This window comes from Medicago truncatula, chromosome 4 (genome assembly GCF_003473485.1).
Source record: "Medicago truncatula cultivar Jemalong A17 chromosome 4, MtrunA17r5.0-ANR, whole genome shotgun sequence".
In the NCBI taxonomy this organism is placed as follows: domain Eukaryota; kingdom Viridiplantae; phylum Streptophyta; class Magnoliopsida; order Fabales; family Fabaceae; genus Medicago; species Medicago truncatula.
Window position 1 is genome coordinate 10,591,037 of NC_053045.1, and position 17,705 is coordinate 10,608,741.

At 30.6% G+C, this 17,705-nt stretch overlaps 3 protein-coding genes across 3 annotated transcripts; 2 read left to right on the forward strand and 1 right to left on the reverse strand.

The window, feature by feature from the left end:
- Positions 1–7,179: 7,179 nt before the first annotated feature.
- Positions 7,180–10,206, reverse strand: LOC25491718 (WEB family protein At2g38370). The gene is made up of 2 exons (XM_013599730.3): positions 9,918–10,206; positions 7,180–8,921 (listed from the first exon to the last, which is right to left on the reverse strand). The coding sequence occupies exons 1-2, from the start codon at positions 10,110–10,112 to the stop codon at positions 7,452–7,454; spliced, it is 1,665 nt and encodes a 554-aa protein (XP_013455184.1). The 5' UTR covers positions 10,113–10,206; the 3' UTR covers positions 7,180–7,451.
- A 2,274-nt stretch (positions 10,207–12,480) lies between these two features.
- Positions 12,481–12,900, forward strand: LOC120579874 (disease resistance protein RLM3-like). Its single transcript, XM_039832607.1, has one exon. It carries the CDS (start codon positions 12,481–12,483, stop codon positions 12,898–12,900), a length of 420 nt encoding a protein of 139 aa, XP_039688541.1.
- A 230-nt stretch (positions 12,901–13,130) lies between these two features.
- Positions 13,131–14,049, forward strand: LOC120580042 (disease resistance protein RRS1B-like). Its single transcript, XM_039832975.1, has 2 exons — positions 13,131–13,433; positions 13,666–14,049. Exons 1-2 carry the CDS (start codon positions 13,188–13,190, stop codon positions 13,756–13,758), a joined length of 339 nt encoding a protein of 112 aa, XP_039688909.1. The 5' UTR covers positions 13,131–13,187; the 3' UTR covers positions 13,759–14,049.
- The last annotated feature ends 3,656 nt before the right edge of the window (positions 14,050–17,705 follow it).

Here is a 17,705-nt window from a genome sequence, read left to right on the forward strand (position 1 = left end):
CAAAGGCTAAGCCAAAACAAACACAATGACAGTCCTGCAAGCTAACTGAATCCATTAGGATAACTCAGACACTGCTACAACTACCATACGCAGAAAGCAAAGTCAAGTCTCTAACTACAAACCAGGAGACAAATTCCAACCAAAATTCTGTCCAAATGAGAGCCACAATTATCCCAATAGCAAACATGTTAATATATATATACACATACATAAGGAAGAATAAGATTTTTATTTCTTTTGTTAAAAAAAAAGATTTTTATTTCTTTAAAACCATTTTTTCTCTGACGAAAAATTTCTTAGCAATTTTGATGTTGGTGCTATTGTATATAGGAAAATGCTAATGTTAAGAAATCAAGTTTAGTAATATTTTATTGAGATGTGCTTAACCAACTCTTTAAAAGTGTAAAAAAATAATATTATTTTTATTATAAAACTTTCTTTTTTAAATCCTTTAACAAGAACAATTGTTAACAAACATACATAAACATAGACACCGAACACATATACGTCGAAATTGATAATAATTTTACAAAATAATATAATTTAATGTAATTATATGTGTTGGTGTTGAACACCGATGTATCAAATACCAATGTATATATGACATCAAAACACATCTAATTCAAAAAATATTCGTATCTGCTAATATAACTCTTGTACACTTCTGGTTGACGTGTTGAATATATTCATATATATTGCATTTAGTAGTATTAAATATTGTTAATATACATACTTACGAGGTTGACATGTTGTTTTACGTTGACTTTGATTTGGTTGATTTTGAGTCATATATCATATATAGTAAACATATGTCAAACATGAATAAAGGAACATGCAACTTGCAATCACAAAAGCATAATAAAGTATGATATTGATTGAATAACAAACAAAAAAAGAAAACAGAAGTACATAGAATACTGATTTGATAACATGATTCAACAAAATTGAAAAGCACAACATTTTCGGTTAACTCATCAAATTTCAATTCCGTTTTTTTTCTTCTTTCTATTATAAACTCTTTCATATTTTGTGCGTACATGAGAGATAATATTAAATGAGGAATAATATATTGGCTAAATTGCATTTTTGGTCCCTTAACTATTTAGGTAGTATTGCTTTGGTCCCTTAATTAAAATCGATTTATTTTGATCCATTAACTTCTCTCTGTTACACATTTTGGTCATTTCGGTTAATTTTAATTCAAAAACGTTAGGTTTTCTTCATCTAATTCTCCTCTTTCTCATCTTCATATCATCTCCATAAACCTTCAACAACAAGAATTCCAGAAAAATTCCAGAAGAAAATAAAGAAAAGCTAACGTGTTTGAATTAAAACTAACGGAAATGACCAAATGTGTAACAAAGAGAAGTTAAGAGATCAAAATAAATCAAATTTTAATTAAGGGACCAATACGATACTACCTAAATAGTTAAGGGACAAAAAATGCAACTTAGCCTATAATATTTATATTGACATATATTTCTTTAAGACAAATCAAAATTATTAGTTTTTTAGAGTGATTGATTGTAAAATATTTATAGTAATTGTTAATTTCATTTAAATGTTGCAATTAATTGTATGATTAAAATGGAAAATCGATAATAAAATCATTAAATGATAGATCGATGTACTATGTAGAACCATGTAGAATACAAATTAGACATAAGCTATGGGAAAATATGCCACGTGGCATATCGATGATGTGGATAGGCCAGAGGAATGTGATCATTAAATATGGTCATTGTAAATCATTTTCAATTGTATATAAATATAGAATATAGATATAAATAGATATAGATTTAAAGGTATTTAATTGAATCCATATATTGAGAAAAGAGTGAATTCATTTATTGAGTCAAAGATTTTTTTCAAACTCATATGCGTGTGAATCAAAGATTGAGATTTTTAACATGGGAAAGAAATAAAGAACACTAATTATATGCTAATTAAATATTTTTAAGAATAAATAACATTTATTAATTTATGGTTATAAATAAGGTTATGTCAAAATATTTTTTTACTGTAAAAGTTCTAACACACAAATCTTCATAAATTTATCAAAGATAAAGGAAATACAAACATTGAGAAGAGTTATGACAGAGAACGTGATGAAGAAAGGTATCACTACGATGATGATGATGTTAATGGTTATGCTTGTTGTGACTCAAGTATGCGAGGCAACTCAATCTTCTATAGGTGTTAATAATAACGACCAATATTGTAATCAGTGTAGAGCGGTTTGCGACAAAAAATGTAATCCTGATTCTCAATTAATTCCCATATGTTATATGTATTGTGTGCATACGACATGCCCAAGTTGCGAAAATCATTCCCTTGAGGAAAATGATTAAAGCTTTGGATGCATGTGAGGCTTTGCAAGAGAAAATAAACTCATTAATATATCAATGAATTTTAACAAATAATGTCCATTGGCCCATTTTGTTTATAAATTTCTTTTCATATTATATTTCTTCTCTTTTTTTTAAAAATAAAATTATACGTTCCTCAAGGCACGGATCTACGAAGAGTAAAATAGGGGCAACTGTTATATTTATTAAAATTTTGAAATTTTAATGATGGCTCCCTCTTAAACTAATAGATTGCTCCCATTAAATAACAATTTATACTATAAGAAAGAGTTTCGCTCGTTAATTTTATAAAACTAAATGTGTAAATACATTTGAGATAAAATTTTGGATAATTTCTACCAAATTTTTTAAATATTAAAACACATAAAAAACAATTTTAATTTGTAGATGTTGATGAGCCTTTAATTTTTCTAATATATAATAGGATATTGTTTATTTTTTGAAAGAATAATAGGATAGTGTTTATAATCTCAAATAGTTTGCTCAATAATAATGATTGTATTATTATATCACTTTTACGTTGCTAAAATTTTTCTATATATATCTATCATATAAAATCTTGTCCCCGCAAGTAAACATTTATGGATCCGTCTCTGCTTTCCTCCTTTTTTCAATAACTCTTCCCCTTCTTTTATGTTCAATTATACACTCTTTTCTTTTAAAAAGAAAATGCATAGAGAAAATTATATTCTTCTTGCAAAAGATATGCTTGAATTGCAATATTCTTTTTAGAGAATTAAATATGTATTTCACTTTAATTAATTTTAACATAAATAAACAATACAAAAAATAAGCACATATTGCGAGTGTATTAAGCCATTTTGCGAGGGGCTTTAACTTCCATTAATTTTTTTGCGACAGTTTTGAAACTTACTACTTATATGAATCCCACAAATTGTATCTTAGAATTAATCATTACCATACAAATATTTTTTCATGGCAAGGGAAATAGATGTTCCAAAGTGTATCGTTGACGCAACAATCTTTTTAGAGCAAGGGAACCAAAGTGTAGGGATGTGCTTTAGAGATGATAAGCAATGACATATTTTAAGGAATACCATAACTCCGAGAGTCAGGAGAGAGTTGAGATCCTCTCCAATCTCGGTGGAGAGGCTTAAAGAAAACCCTATTATGACTTGATAACATGAGTTTAGCTTCGATGTACATATAACTTGATGCCATTCTAAATGTTTGTAAAGTCTCTCTAATATTTTCAAAACTTAAAAGATAATTTTTCAGGAGACAAATAAATAATGCCACGAGTTAATTGTCTATAAAAAAAAAAAAAAATTTGGTGCAAAACTCCCTATAAATTTTCAACACAACACAAATACTAGACTAAACTCCCTAAAAATTTGGACAAACCGTACAACTATGCTCCAAGATTCCTTCATCGGACTAATCTCAGATATTTTATCTGATCTTGGAAATAAAATAAAATCAGTCAAAATACTAGACTAAACTCCCTAAAAATCAGTCAAAATAACATAAGTTAAGGAAATAAGCACTATGTGTTCATTTTTTTTGTTTTTCTGTAATATTCTGTTCATTTTTTCGATTGAAACCCTGGTAATTGATTACCCCGAATTTCAGCACATCAAACTAACTCCATATGTAAACTTTTGATTGAAATCATGGTGCATTAAATACTCTTATCAAATAGAGATAACATTTTAGGTTAATTCACCAAATTATGATTGTTGTTTCTATTATAAACTTTTTCATATTTATTGTGTACATAAAAGAAAACATTGGTGCATTAAATATTCCTCTCAAATTCTGATTTTTTGAACACAACATTTTCGGTTAACTCATCAAATTTCAATTCCGTTTTTTTTCTTCTTTCTATTATAAACTCTTTCATATTTTGTGCGTACATGAGAGAAAATATTAAATGAGCCTTTCACTGATAGGTTGCCACATGTACTTTTAATAAAAAAAATTGCAAATGTTTATAATAGAGATAGAAATTTACAGATTAATTATATACTGAGAATGTAAAATAAAATATGTAAATATATATTATATTTATATTTTGAGGAATAATATATTGGCTAAATTGCATTTTTGGTCCCTTAACTATTTAGGTAGTATTGTTTTGGTCCCTTAATTAAAATCGATTTATTTTGATCCATTAACTTCTCTCTGTTACACATTTTGGTCATTTCGGTTAATTTTAATTCAAAAACGTTAGGTTTTCTTCATCTAATTCTCCTCTTTTTCATCTTCATATCATCTCCATAAACCTTCAACAACAAGAATTCCAGAAAAATTCCAGAAGAAAATAAAGAAAAGCTAACGTGTTTGAATTAAAACTAACGGAAATGACCAAATGTGTAACAAAGAGAAGTTAAGGGATCAAAATAAATCAAATTTTAATTAAGGGACCAATGCGATACTACCTAAATAGTTAAGAGACAAAAAATGCAACTTAGCCTATAATATTTATATTGACATATATTTCTGTAAGACAAATCAAAATTATTAGTTTTTTTAGAGTGATTGATTGTAAAATATTTATAGTAATTGTTAATTTCATTTAAATGTTGCAGTTAATTGTATGATTAAAATGGAAAATCGATAATAAAATCATTAAATGATAGATCGGTGTACTATGTAGAACCATGTAGAATACAAATTAGAAATGAGCTATGGGAAAATATGCCACGTGGCATATCGATGATGTGGATAGGCCAGAGGAATGTGATCATTAAATATGGTCATTGTAAATCATTTTCAATTGTATATAAATATAGAATATAGATATAAATAGATATAGATTTAAAGGTATTTAATTGAATCCATATATTGAGAAAAGAGTGAATCCATTTATTGAGTCAAAGATTTTTTTCAAACTCATATGCGTGTGAATCAAAGATTGAGATTTTTTTTTTTTGGTACAAAAGGATTGAGATTTTTAACATGGGAAAGAAATAAAGAACGCTAATTATATGCTAATTAAATATTTTTAAGAATAAATAACATTTATTAATTTATGGTTATAAATAAGGTTATGTCAAAATATTTTTTTACTGTAAAAGTTCTAACACACAAATCTTCATAAATTTATCAAAGATAGAGGAAATACAAACATTGAGAAGAGTTATGGCAGAGAACGTGATGAAGAAAGGTATCACTACGATGATGATGATGTTAATGGTTATGCTTGTTGTGACTCAAGTGTGCGAGGCAACTCAATCTTCTATAGGTGTTAATAATAACGACCAATATTGTAATCAGTGTAGAGCGGTTTGCGACAAAAAATGTAATCCTGATTCTCAATTAATTCCCATATGTTATATGTATTGTGTGCATACGACATGCCCAAGTTGCGAAAATCATTCCCTTGAGGAAAATGATTAAAGCTTTGGATGCATGTGAGGCTTTGCAAGAGAAAATAAACTCATTAATATATTAATGAATTTTAACAAATAATGTCCATTGGCCCATTTTGTTTATAAATTTCTTTTCATATTATATTTCTTCTCTGTTTTTTTTTTTTAAATAAAATTATACGTTCCTCAAGGCATGAATCTACGAAGAGTAAAATAGGGGCAACTGTTATATTTATTAAAATTTTGAAATTTTAATGATGGCTCCCTCTTAAACTAATAGATTGCTCCCATTAAATGACAATTTATACTATAAGAAAGAGTTTCGCTCGTTAATTTTATAAAACCAAATGTGTAAATACATTTGAGATGAAATTTTGGATAATTTCTACCATATTTTTTAAATATTAAAACACATAAAAAACAATTTTAATTTGTAGATGTTGATGAGCCTTTAATTTTTCTAATATATAATAGGATATTGTTTATTTTTTGAAAGAATAATAGGATAGTGTTTATAATCTCAAATAGTTTGCTCAATAATAATGATTGTATTATTATATCACTTTTACGTTGCTAAATTTTTTCTATATATATCTATCATATAAAATCTTGTCCCTGCAAGTAAACATTTATGGATCCGTCCCTGCTTTCCTCCTTGTTTCAATAATTCTTCCCCTTCTTTTATGTTCAATTATACACTCTTTTCTTTTAAAAATAAAATGCATAGAGAAAATTATACTCTCCTTTCAAAAGATATGCTTGAATTGCAATCTTCTTTTTAATGAATTAAATATGTATTACACTTTAATTAATTTTAACATAAATAAACAATACAAAAAATAAGCACATATTGCGAGTGTATTAAGCCATTTTGCGAGGGGCTTTAACTTCCATAAATTGTTTTGCGACATTTTTTAAACTTAATACTTATATGAATCCCACAAATTGTATCTTAGAATTAATCATTACCATACAAATATTTTTTCAGAGCAAGGGAAGTAGATGTTCCAAAGTATAACGTTGACGCAACAATCTTTTTAGAGCAAGGGAACCATAGTGTAGGGATGTGCTTTAGAGATGATAAGCAATGACATATTTCAAGGAATACCATAACTCCAAGAGTCAGGAGAGAGTTGAGATCCTCTCCATTCTCGGTGGAGAGGCTTAAAGAAAACGCTATTATAATTTGATAAGATGAGTTTAGCTTCGATGTACATAGAACTTGATGCCATTCTAAATGTTTGTAAAGTCTCTAATATTTTCAAAACTTAAAAGATAATTTTTTCTGGAGAGAAACAAATAATGCCACGAGTTAATTGTCTGTAAAAAAAAATAAAAATTTGGTGCAAAACTCCCTATAAATTTTCAACACAACACAAATACTAGTTTTAATCACCTTTAACAAACACCTAAATTTTTATAAAAATCAAATTTGACACTTGTTACCATGTCTTCAAGCATAACAAGAATTAAGCTAATATAAATAGAATAAAATGACTTACATATAGAAATTATAACATCAGCTTACAAGAGTTATACAATTGATATAAACAACAACCTCTACAAAATAATACAGCAAGTGATGATACACACACATTAATTTATTCATTATTTTAGAAACCCAAATAACATAAATAACAAATAAGAATCTAGCCTAGCAAATTCAAACACAATACCATTTGTTGTTTTGTAATCTTATCAGCACTAGTTGCAAGAGTAAAATGATCAAGTAATTACTGAATCATCATCACCTCAAGTTCAAAGTTGGCTTCTTCTTCTTTTGTTGTTTTGTCAAAAGAAGAGAGAATCTACCAAAACCAAATTTCTTTCTCTTAGCAGAAAACTGCTTCTGATCATTCTCGTTCTCAACTTGCCTATCAAATTCAAAAGATGGATCGTAGTTTTGTTTACCAAGCATCTGACCCAACGACACTTTCCTTTTCATCGAGATTCTTTCGTTAAGCATCCCACCTTCAAACTTCTCTGGCATCATCAGTTTCCGGCTCAATATTTGACCTATCGATAGAGTCGGCTTTAGAACTGGTTTGGCTTCATCATCAACTTGATTCGTCCCATTTACGTCGAATAACCGAGAGCTTCTTCGATAGTGAGAAGGGTTTTTAAACTTTGTAGAGTATGATGATCGCCTTTTGTTACCCTCGGATCGCCATTTTCTTAAAGCCTCTTCAACTACTAATTTCCCTCTATTTGCAGCCTCTACTCTTTCCAAAGCTTCTTCAAGAGCCTGCTTGCTTGTTTTAACTTCAAATGTAGCTTCTTCAACCCTTTTTAAAACATCCATTTTCGATACATTTGCTTCTTCAACTTGAAACATAGCATCATGAACTCTCTTCTTAGATTGTTCATCTACCTCTCTAGCTTTGCATGTTAGAGCATTATACTCCTCAAAGGTAAGAGTAACTCCATCACACTTTTGCACACAGTTTCCGTCATAATAAGATAACGCTTTTATCTCGGCAAGTGCAGCTGCTTCGGCGGCCCGAGCAGCTTCCTTCATTTTTCGAGCAGCAACTAATCTAATTTCGGATGTTCTTATCATAGCTTTTGTCTGTTCAATCTCAGACATTGCTCTCGTAACTTCTGATTTCGCAACTTCTCCCATTTTCTTGAAATGTTCTGCCTCGGAACTCAATCGTTGAAGCTCTTTCGTAATATCGGAAGGTTCATCTGAACCACATTCAATTTCAGCATCTTTCACCACCTGCAGTTTAAGTCTTGTTTGGTTTAGCTCTTCCTCTAGTGAAGTTATTTTTGAAGAATTCTGAGTTAAACTCTCTCTGGTTTTCTCGAGTGATATTCTTTCCTTCTGAAGTTTCTTGTTGAGTGATTCCACAGAAACTCGAACATCAGCAATATCATTCGTTGTTCGGTTTAGATTCAATTTCGCTTGCTTCAATTCCCTTAAAATTAAGCCTGGACTCGCCGAATTGGAAGGAACACGACTCCCATGGTTTTCCTTTTCTTCTTCTTTTTTCTCGTTCTCCTTATCATCACACAAATTCAACTTAATGTTCAAATTTGCCTCAGATTCTTCTTCTGCTTGTAGCTTTGATTTCAGATTTTCAACAAGCCTTTTGGTACTTTCCAACTCTTTTAATACATCAAGAGTTTCCCTTTCTTTAATGATAAGCTCTTTCTCCAATTTCACTGCTTGTTCCTCCAATTTTCCAGCATCAAGCTCTTCTGTGTTTTGTTGCTAAAAAAGAAAGATAGACGACACTTTGATTATTTGACACAATAGATATGCTTATATGAGCAAGTTCATTACAAAACAATTTATCCGAAAATAAAATACCCCCAAATACGTATGAAATTCAAAAAAAACATAAGGTTTTGATTCTAATGAACATAGTTCTAAATTATTCAATCGCAACTCTAGCCACAATATAAAACATCTTAGAGGTTTTCATAAAACCAAAATGGTGGTTGGACCGATCACATTTATCCGCATTATGCCATAATATCAACATTCAAAGCATAAGTGTGACTGCAATTTTGAATCACGGTCATGAAGATACATTCATTGGAAAAATAGAGACCCACTGTAATAATCATGGTAAAACTTCATAGTAGCAAAACCAAAAACAATAAATTCAATAATTTTGAAGGTACAGATTCAATTAATTTCCACATTCGTCCCAAACAGACAACTGGGTTGGTGAGCTGAGGAACGTCGAAGGATTTCTAACTAGGAGGTCCAAAGAGATTCATAATTCATATTTTCTAACTAAGACTCAAGCTGTTAATGAGTTTCACCTAATGACGAATGGTTCGGAAGAACCTGAGTTCAATTGGCCAGACATCTGGCCGAACTCTGGATTACTTGAATCTGCTTCTCCTATGAACTAGAGGATTAACATTGTGAAAAAATTTCATATTTTCTTCCGAAGCCACTAACATTTACCTATCCAAATATATTATTTTCATATAAATCACTTATATTATCAATCTAATTATTTATCAAAAAAAATAAATTATCAATGTAATTAATATTATATCCAGATCCATGTCTCCCTAATTAGAAAAATACAAAAATAAAGTGAACCCTAAATCACAAACACCTATAAAAAACTAATTATATAATTCACCAAAATAATAATAATTATTTTTACAAAAATGTAAACTTTGGATTGAAGTGCATTGCAAAAACATAATTAAATCAAATTAAATAACATAACATAAAAATAAATACCTGAGGAATAATGAGGTTAATAGCGTTACTATTATTATGATTAAGAACAGGTTTCCAATAACCAACACCACCAAACCGAGTAACAGCTTCTTTAACAGACTCAAACGGCGCAGAAGTATCAATCTCCGCTCTTAAACCGTTCTCCTTCGAACCCGGTTCAACCCGGTTCACGACCACCGCTTCAGGAATTTCCATAGAGAAGACAAGAAAATAAAAAGGTTGTTGTGTTGTTGCGTGTTTAGGATTTGTAGAAGTGAAAGTGAAAGTGTAACGGTTAAATAAATGTGAACATAAATACTTGCAAAACAAACGGTCTTGTCTAGTCAACTTTGTGTTGATTGATGATGAAAGCGGAGTTGCTGCCTTGATTTTCGAAATTATGTGGGTCATGTTGGGCCCACTTTGCGTTGAGAGAATGGGATAGTGTCAACGGTAACAAACAACAAAAGTGAAAATTCATATTTATGTGATGATGGTTTTTTGAATAAAGAAAAGTAATGTGAGTTGGATGAATGAATAAACGGGTGGAAAAATTTACTAATATAAGAAAAATTTACTTTTTAGATACATTCAATTAATGATGTACGTGACATATTCAATTAATGATGTATGTGATCTTTATTATATGTCACATACATTATTAATTAAATATATCTAAAAAGCGGATTTTTGTTTATATTAGTAACCGGAGGATGTACTAATCTACTAAGTATTAGTATCTAATTCTTTTATGAAGACAAACTAAAATATAATAATGAGGTAAGTTCATGTATGCTCTATTTATCATAAATTTCATTTAGTCTATTTAACGTTTTGGATGAATGATATGTGGCAAAAAAAAATTCAACGATTTAGATTTAAAAATAAACAAAATATTTATTTTTTAATTAAAAAAAATTACAACTCATAAATGCTTCTTTCTCTTCTTCTCTCTGTTTCAACCGCCAAGCCTCCTCCCGTCGATCAAACACATCATCTTAACATAGTAGACTCACTTATATGAATGAATTTTAACATACCATCATCTTATTGCTATGTTAATACGGCATTTAACACAACATCATAATATTTTTCCATAATTTTTCTCTTCTTCTCTCTTACCTGTATTATTAATTTGTCGAAAGAATCTTAGCATGCAATCCTGTTATTTAGAGATGAAAGAACGACGGCGATTGGGATGAACAGCGGTGCAATCGATGGATGGTGGTGGTGGTGAGAGGGGAGAGGAAGAGTTCTGACAGAAGCTGAAAAGAGAAACGTAGAAGAAGAGAAAGAGAAGCGTTTCTGAGTTTTAATTTTTTTTAATTAAAAAATAAATGTTTTGTTTATTTTTAATCTGAATCATTGAATCCTTTTTTGTCACATGTCATTCATCCAAGATCCTAAATGGACTTAATGAAGCTTACAGTAAATAGAGCATACTTGGACTCCAAATTTATGCGGTTGGTCAATGAGCATCAATTTACTAACAAGAAACCGATGACGTGGCACGGAACAAGATTAGTAAGAATATCTGCAACTTGCAATTGAGTACTGACATGAGGAAGGGATATTAGTGAGTCATCATAAGCATCATAGATTGAACTATCAGAAACTATAGGATCAAAGAGATGAAGATGAAGTTCATAGGAGAAGTAGGCATTAGAGGTAGAAACAAAGGAATAGTCCTTGTAATTCATATTGAATTAGAATGAAAAAGATAACTAGAGAGTACAATAGTGAGAGTTATTTATAGGGTGAGTTAGTCTAACCGACTCTTAACTACCTAACCAACCAACTAACCATAGTTTACATCTCAACTAACTATGGTTTATTCTCTATACTCTAATATGAATGACAATCAACTTCGATATGCTTGATGCATTCATGAAAAACGGGATTTGTAACGATTTGTATTGCACCTGTATTATCAGCATAAAGTGAGATTTGTTAGCAGCCAACACTCAGTGAGCGGATTTAGTCCCACATCGGATTTAGTTCCCTAATTTGTTTACCATGAGATTACCCATCAAATTGGTCAAATAATGTTTGTATAGTGCTCAGCTATCGAGAAAATCGCACTACGATTTGTTTGAATCATGTCACGATTTCAATTCGTACACAAAACAGCTGCATATAAAATTATGCCACGATTTTTCAAATCTTGCCAGATTTTTGACGAATCAGCAACACCCATTTTTATTTTTTCTAGATCAAATTATACCACGATTGTTTCATAAACACTGACATCAAATTTGAGTACTCAACAAATATGATATTTTTGTATAGCCACATTATTGTATCAAGGGTCATAATTTTCAAAAATATATTGAAAAAAAAAGTAATTATCAAAAGTTAGAAAGAAAAAAAAAGCTTGTTCACCTTTGTGGGTATCGTTATTGTGTGTAAATACATAACCTGCTTGACCTAGGTTCGAGTGATGGCAGTGGAGTGTTGGCTAAGCCAAGAAAAAAAAGTTAGAAAAATAAATTGACAAAATTTGCAATACATAATCTCCATCTTTGGTATTTTAACCTGTATTCTAAAAGCACATGTTAGCATTTCTCTTTTATCATCAAGCATAATGAGTTGGACAGAGTCTACTGTCTTGATTTTCGAGCAATCATTCAAAGGTTTAATGTGCTATATCATTGCTGTTTACAATCTCACAATGGAAGATCATGCAAATTCCTCTGTACTTCAAGCAATCGAAGAATCCAGAATTTCTGTCATCGTTTTCTCAAGTAATTTTGATGCTTCAACATGGTTTTTTCAAGAAATGGGGAAGATATTCGAGTGTCGTAAAACCATAGAGCAAAGGTTTGTGCCTTTGTTCTATAATGTTGATCCTTCCTATGTACGCTATCGGAAAGGAATGTTTGGAGAGGCTTTTGAAGATCTTATTGCACGAAGCATCTTGACGAAAGACGAGTCAATCTGTTATAGAAAAGCGCTCATTGAAGCTGCCGATGTTAAAGGATTTTCCGTCATGAGTTCCAGGTGATTTTTATGATTTTATACTGGTTGACTCTACCATCTTAATGTGCAAAAGGAATATCACATTTGATTGAATTGAAATTGAAAATTAATAGGCTAACTCATATTTACAAAACCATCTTGTAAGATGAGGAATATCACTCTTTATAAATCCACTGAGTTAAACATAAACTCTATTCTATGTGGGACTGCGCCCTCATGTCCTACATCATTGGGTCTTTTTTGCTAGGTAGATCTGTAGCAGAGTGGAAGAGTGCACTAGAGAAACTCAAAACCATTCCCAACGATATCATAATGCGAAAGCTGAGAACAAACTTTGATGATTTAGATGACAATGAGAAAGAAATATTCCTTGGGATGGACAAAGATGATGTAATCCAGACATTAGCTTACTCTGGGCGTTTCCCGGAAATTGGAATAACAATCCTTGACGAGAAAAGCCTTGTAACTATTGATAGCAAGAACAAGATTGGAATGCATACTTTGGTACGAGCAGTGGGAAGAGAAATCATAAGGCAACAGTCGATGGATATGGCCGAGGTATGTCCACTATGATATGTGCTCTACTCGATTTATCATTAATGTTCATGTTTTGCTCCTAAATTAAGTAATGCCAAAAGGAAGGAAGCCGATTGAACATTAATGATTTAGTTTCTAGGTTTTATAATTTATGAAAAGAACTTGTAAAGTTTTTTAGGTTCTCAACTGTGAGACAAAAAGTAGTATCAAAGTTTATAGCTACCATATAATTAAGTTTTGGTTTTTATTTCAGGCAAAGATGCATGACGTGTTCTTGAGTTTCAGAGGGGAAGACATTCGCGCGAAATTCATTTCACATCTCTATTCCTCTCTTGAAAGACGATGACGGGATTCAACGTGGAGATAAGATCTCAGTCTCATTGTTACAAGCAATTGGTCAGTCTAGAATTTCTATTGTTGTATTGTCTAGAAATTTTGCTAATTCAAAATGGTGTATGCTTGAGTTGGAGAGAATTGTGGAAATCGGTAGATCCCTCGGAAGTACGTCATCAGACAGGAAAGTTTGGAGAAGCTTTTGAATATCTTATATCAACAATATCAGTGGATGAATACACAAAGAGGAATTGGAATACACAAAGAAAAAAGCTATTGAGCAAAAATTATATGAATGATTTAATATCTGATCTCTAATATAGAAAGATGCAAAATGAATATTAGTAAGTCTCGTGTTAGTTGTTAAATTCATTTGTTGCTAAGTTTTGTTTTTAATAATATTTGATTCATTGTGAATCATTTTATGCTACTTCTTTCCTTTTAACAAACCATGACCTTCAAGTCCCCGTGAGCTTAGCTCAGCTGTTAGGGACAGACATAATATATGCAAGGTCTGGGGTTCAAACCCCGGCCACCACTAAAAAAACCATGGGCTTCAAACCTTACTATTGTATATAGTTATACTAAAAGATTTTTAGCTACCAGTTATCTAAGCTGTATTTTAATTTTCATTTCATTTGGTTTAGGGTAGCTGCGATGTCACCAACAACCTTCTTACAGAAAATATTTTGCAGGTTCTCTCTTTCTCCTTCCCTTGCATGTCCAGACGTGACACACAAACAGTCAAACACAACCCTCCTATGTCTGTATATACATATAACAACTACTCAAACACACTAAATGTTTGATGCACATGTCAAATGTTGACACTTGACATATTATATAATACATTAAATATCATATTATAGTTAAAAATCAATTAGTATTATATAGTTTTGATTTGGATTGGTTCGGTTTGCATTCTACAATTTATTATTCGCTGGTGTAATGTAAAAGTTTGACTTAGCGCCAATTAGCCGGGTGATATTTTGTGCTATTTAACCAAACAATGGTTGATATCAATTTACTTCACCTATACCCTTAAACTTTTTTGATCTAAAAGCAAGAATTTTTTTGTGAAGATGACAACAATTTATCTTGTATATGATGAACAAATTGATGAAAAGATGAAGCACTTCCATGAGCCTAGATGAGAATGGCATTGTCTCTGTGGTGATGAAAATGTAAGTAATATGTGTTAGTTACTCTTCAACCTACTTTCCAATTGAATTATTTTCCCTATTTAACCAAATTCAAATTAGGGTGAATATAAACCATTTCCCCCATAATTTCTATAGTTTCTACAACCCTAATAACAAAAATGTCAAACATATGATCATCAAAAACAGAAGATTTTTGCACTTGAAAGTGGACTCAACACTACAATGAAATGGATGAAAATTTGGAGGAATTGTAGTTTGGTTTTAATAATGGTGTTGATGTATAAAATGATGGTATAATCTCTAGTTTTTTATTTCAGCTGTACGTACTATTATGTTCGTTATATTCATCTTTTTTATTTATTTTTTTGTCTTTTTGTCTAAAATTTGTGTGATTATAAAAATAGGCAAATGCCCCCTTCAAATTTAAAACTTATGTACAAACACCCACCCCAACAATAATAACAACCAAATTTTATCCTACTAAGTAGGGTCGACTACATAAATCAAATTATCATAGTGTTTTTATGTACAAACATCCCTTAAAATTTAAAACTTATGCGACGGTAACCCTCAAATCTATAACTTAAGAAAGTCATTTATATTTCCTATATACTAATGCTTATTAAATACTATCATAAAACCTCTCATGATGTTTACCATTTAGTAATTTTAATATCATAATACTTGAGCTTCTAAAATTCATACATAATTTTTTTTTCTTCTTGGGAAATCTGAAATTTTAAATAGTCAGAGCTCAACTTCGCATTGTAGAGAACGTCTGAATTGAGTAAACAAACATTTCCTAGAATGTATAGATTATAAATATTATTTTTGTTTTGTAGTTTAAGTAACCAATTAGCTCCGTTTAACTAAAGAATATGTATGAGTACAAAAATAGGATAGACGCGTTTCTATAACTTGCGACCATAATTCTTCTACTCTAATTATTGAAATTCCAGGATTCTCGAGCCTTAATAATTTCCCTTTTACAAGGAGAAATTTGAATTACGTTCCCCAACCCTCTTATGTTAAAATCTACATTCCCACCCAACACCCTGCAATAATTTGTTTCTTATTTCTAATAAACTAGAAAGAAAAAAAAAACAAAAATCTAACACATTTAAATATAATTATCATTTTTTTTAAAGATGAATTTATTTTTCTTAAATGGTGGTTCAAGGTTAGTAGATATCATAATTTTTTTATGTTGAAATAGATTAAAGTGTAGTGCATGTTTAAATGTTAAGGGAGGATGTTGTAATTCAAATATCTCATAGAAAAGGGGAGTATAAGTTTTACTTTTCAAACGAGTGTATTATATATTTTAACACAAAACGGAAGAAAATGTAATTCAAGTTTTTCTTAAATGAAGAGAGTGTACTTTTCTCTTTTTTAAAACGAGTACTCGATCACCCGACGCAAGTGTTTTGCATCTTAGTCATTTATACATATTTGTAAAACTAAGAACTGAACATCAAACAACAGAAGCAGAAATTTGTAGAAAAATTTGCTATTCATCGGTTCTAAAGAAAAATCATGTTTATCGAGTTAGATTGGTTCGTCTTCAGTCATAAATTGCATACGTGAACCAAAATTGTGTTGGACTTGGTCTCAACCCACATCATCAACCCAATCAATGACGGCCTATGAAGCCCGTATATGTGGTACGGGTGCGGGTACGATACAACATGGGTACACATATACGATTATGATACGATACGTTAACGAAATTTTTATACCATATACACATAAAATACTTGAAGAAAATTAGCATTGATTACTCTTTATTATTATATTATTATAAAAGTCATAATTTTTTAAAACTAATATTATATTTTCATTCATATGTCTAATGTTGATTAATTGAACTTCCTCCTCTTTCTGGTTACCTTTATACACGAGATGTATTATTTTAAGTGGTTCATCGAGAAACAAATCTACTGATGCATATCTAAAATTGAATCATATACATCTCCATTGAATTTTCGCAACATTGTCTCACTTTTTTACCCTTCATCTTTTCTAGGATACATATATGTGAAATATCTTATAATTATCCATGTCTATATGTGGAGTATCCTATATAAGTATCCGATAAAATATTTTTTAATAACTAAAATAATTAATTTTAATATTTCGTGGATACGCATCCGTGAGTATCCATGGAGCATCGGTATCCGTATTTCATAGATGACAGCTCATAAACCAATAATCCTTGCCGCCAAGGATAAGATGGAAGACCTCATGTACGCCTTACCACACAGGAGTACGCCTCATTCAATCTAACCCATTAAGTTAATCTGTAACGACCTCCAACCTCTCATGTCGGGTTTACAAAGTCAATTACAAGGTACAATCACATTTTACCAATTTTCGCAAATATTTTCTTTCTCATTTCTCTCATTGACTTTGAGCATCATGGTGACAATAATAAGCCATTGTTGAATCTAAACTAGTTTCACCACAACTCATTCCTATGCATTTATAGTGACAATTTTCAATACATAATTTCTACGTTTGATAGCTTAACATGTGTCTTGGACCACATGCCAACATTTTCTTTTCTTAAATCCTTAGTCATTATACAAATTTTAGCTAGCTTATTGCATCCACCCATCCACCCATATCAACATACTAATGAAACCTAGAGATATATATCATCGTATAGTTGGCAACTCCTAAGTGCATGCTTGTTACCTTTTATAGCACTGACAAACGCACACTAAAATATGTACTACATAATAAATATAAACCGCAGGTAAGTAGGTCACCTTCCCTTGCCAATTCATTTAATTCA

Excerpts from the sequence above, each read along its gene's own strand:
- LOC25491718 (XM_013599730.3), bottom strand. The coding sequence starts at position 10,112 with ATGGAAATTCCTGAAGCGGTGGTCGTGAACCGGGTTGAACCGGGTTCG. Across the intron at positions 8,922-9,917 it reads TTAACCTCATTATTCCTCAG|CAACAAAACACAGAAGAGCT; the intron begins GTATTTATTTTT and ends TTTCTTTTTTAG.
- LOC120579874 (XM_039832607.1), top strand. The coding sequence starts at position 12,481 with ATGAGTTGGACAGAGTCTACTGTCTTGATTTTCGAGCAATCATTCAAA.
- LOC120580042 (XM_039832975.1), top strand. The coding sequence starts at position 13,188 with ATGCGAAAGCTGAGAACAAACTTTGATGATTTAGATGACAATGAGAAA. Across the intron at positions 13,434-13,665 it reads AGTCGATGGATATGGCCGAG|GCAAAGATGCATGACGTGTT; the intron begins GTATGTCCACTA and ends TTTTTATTTCAG.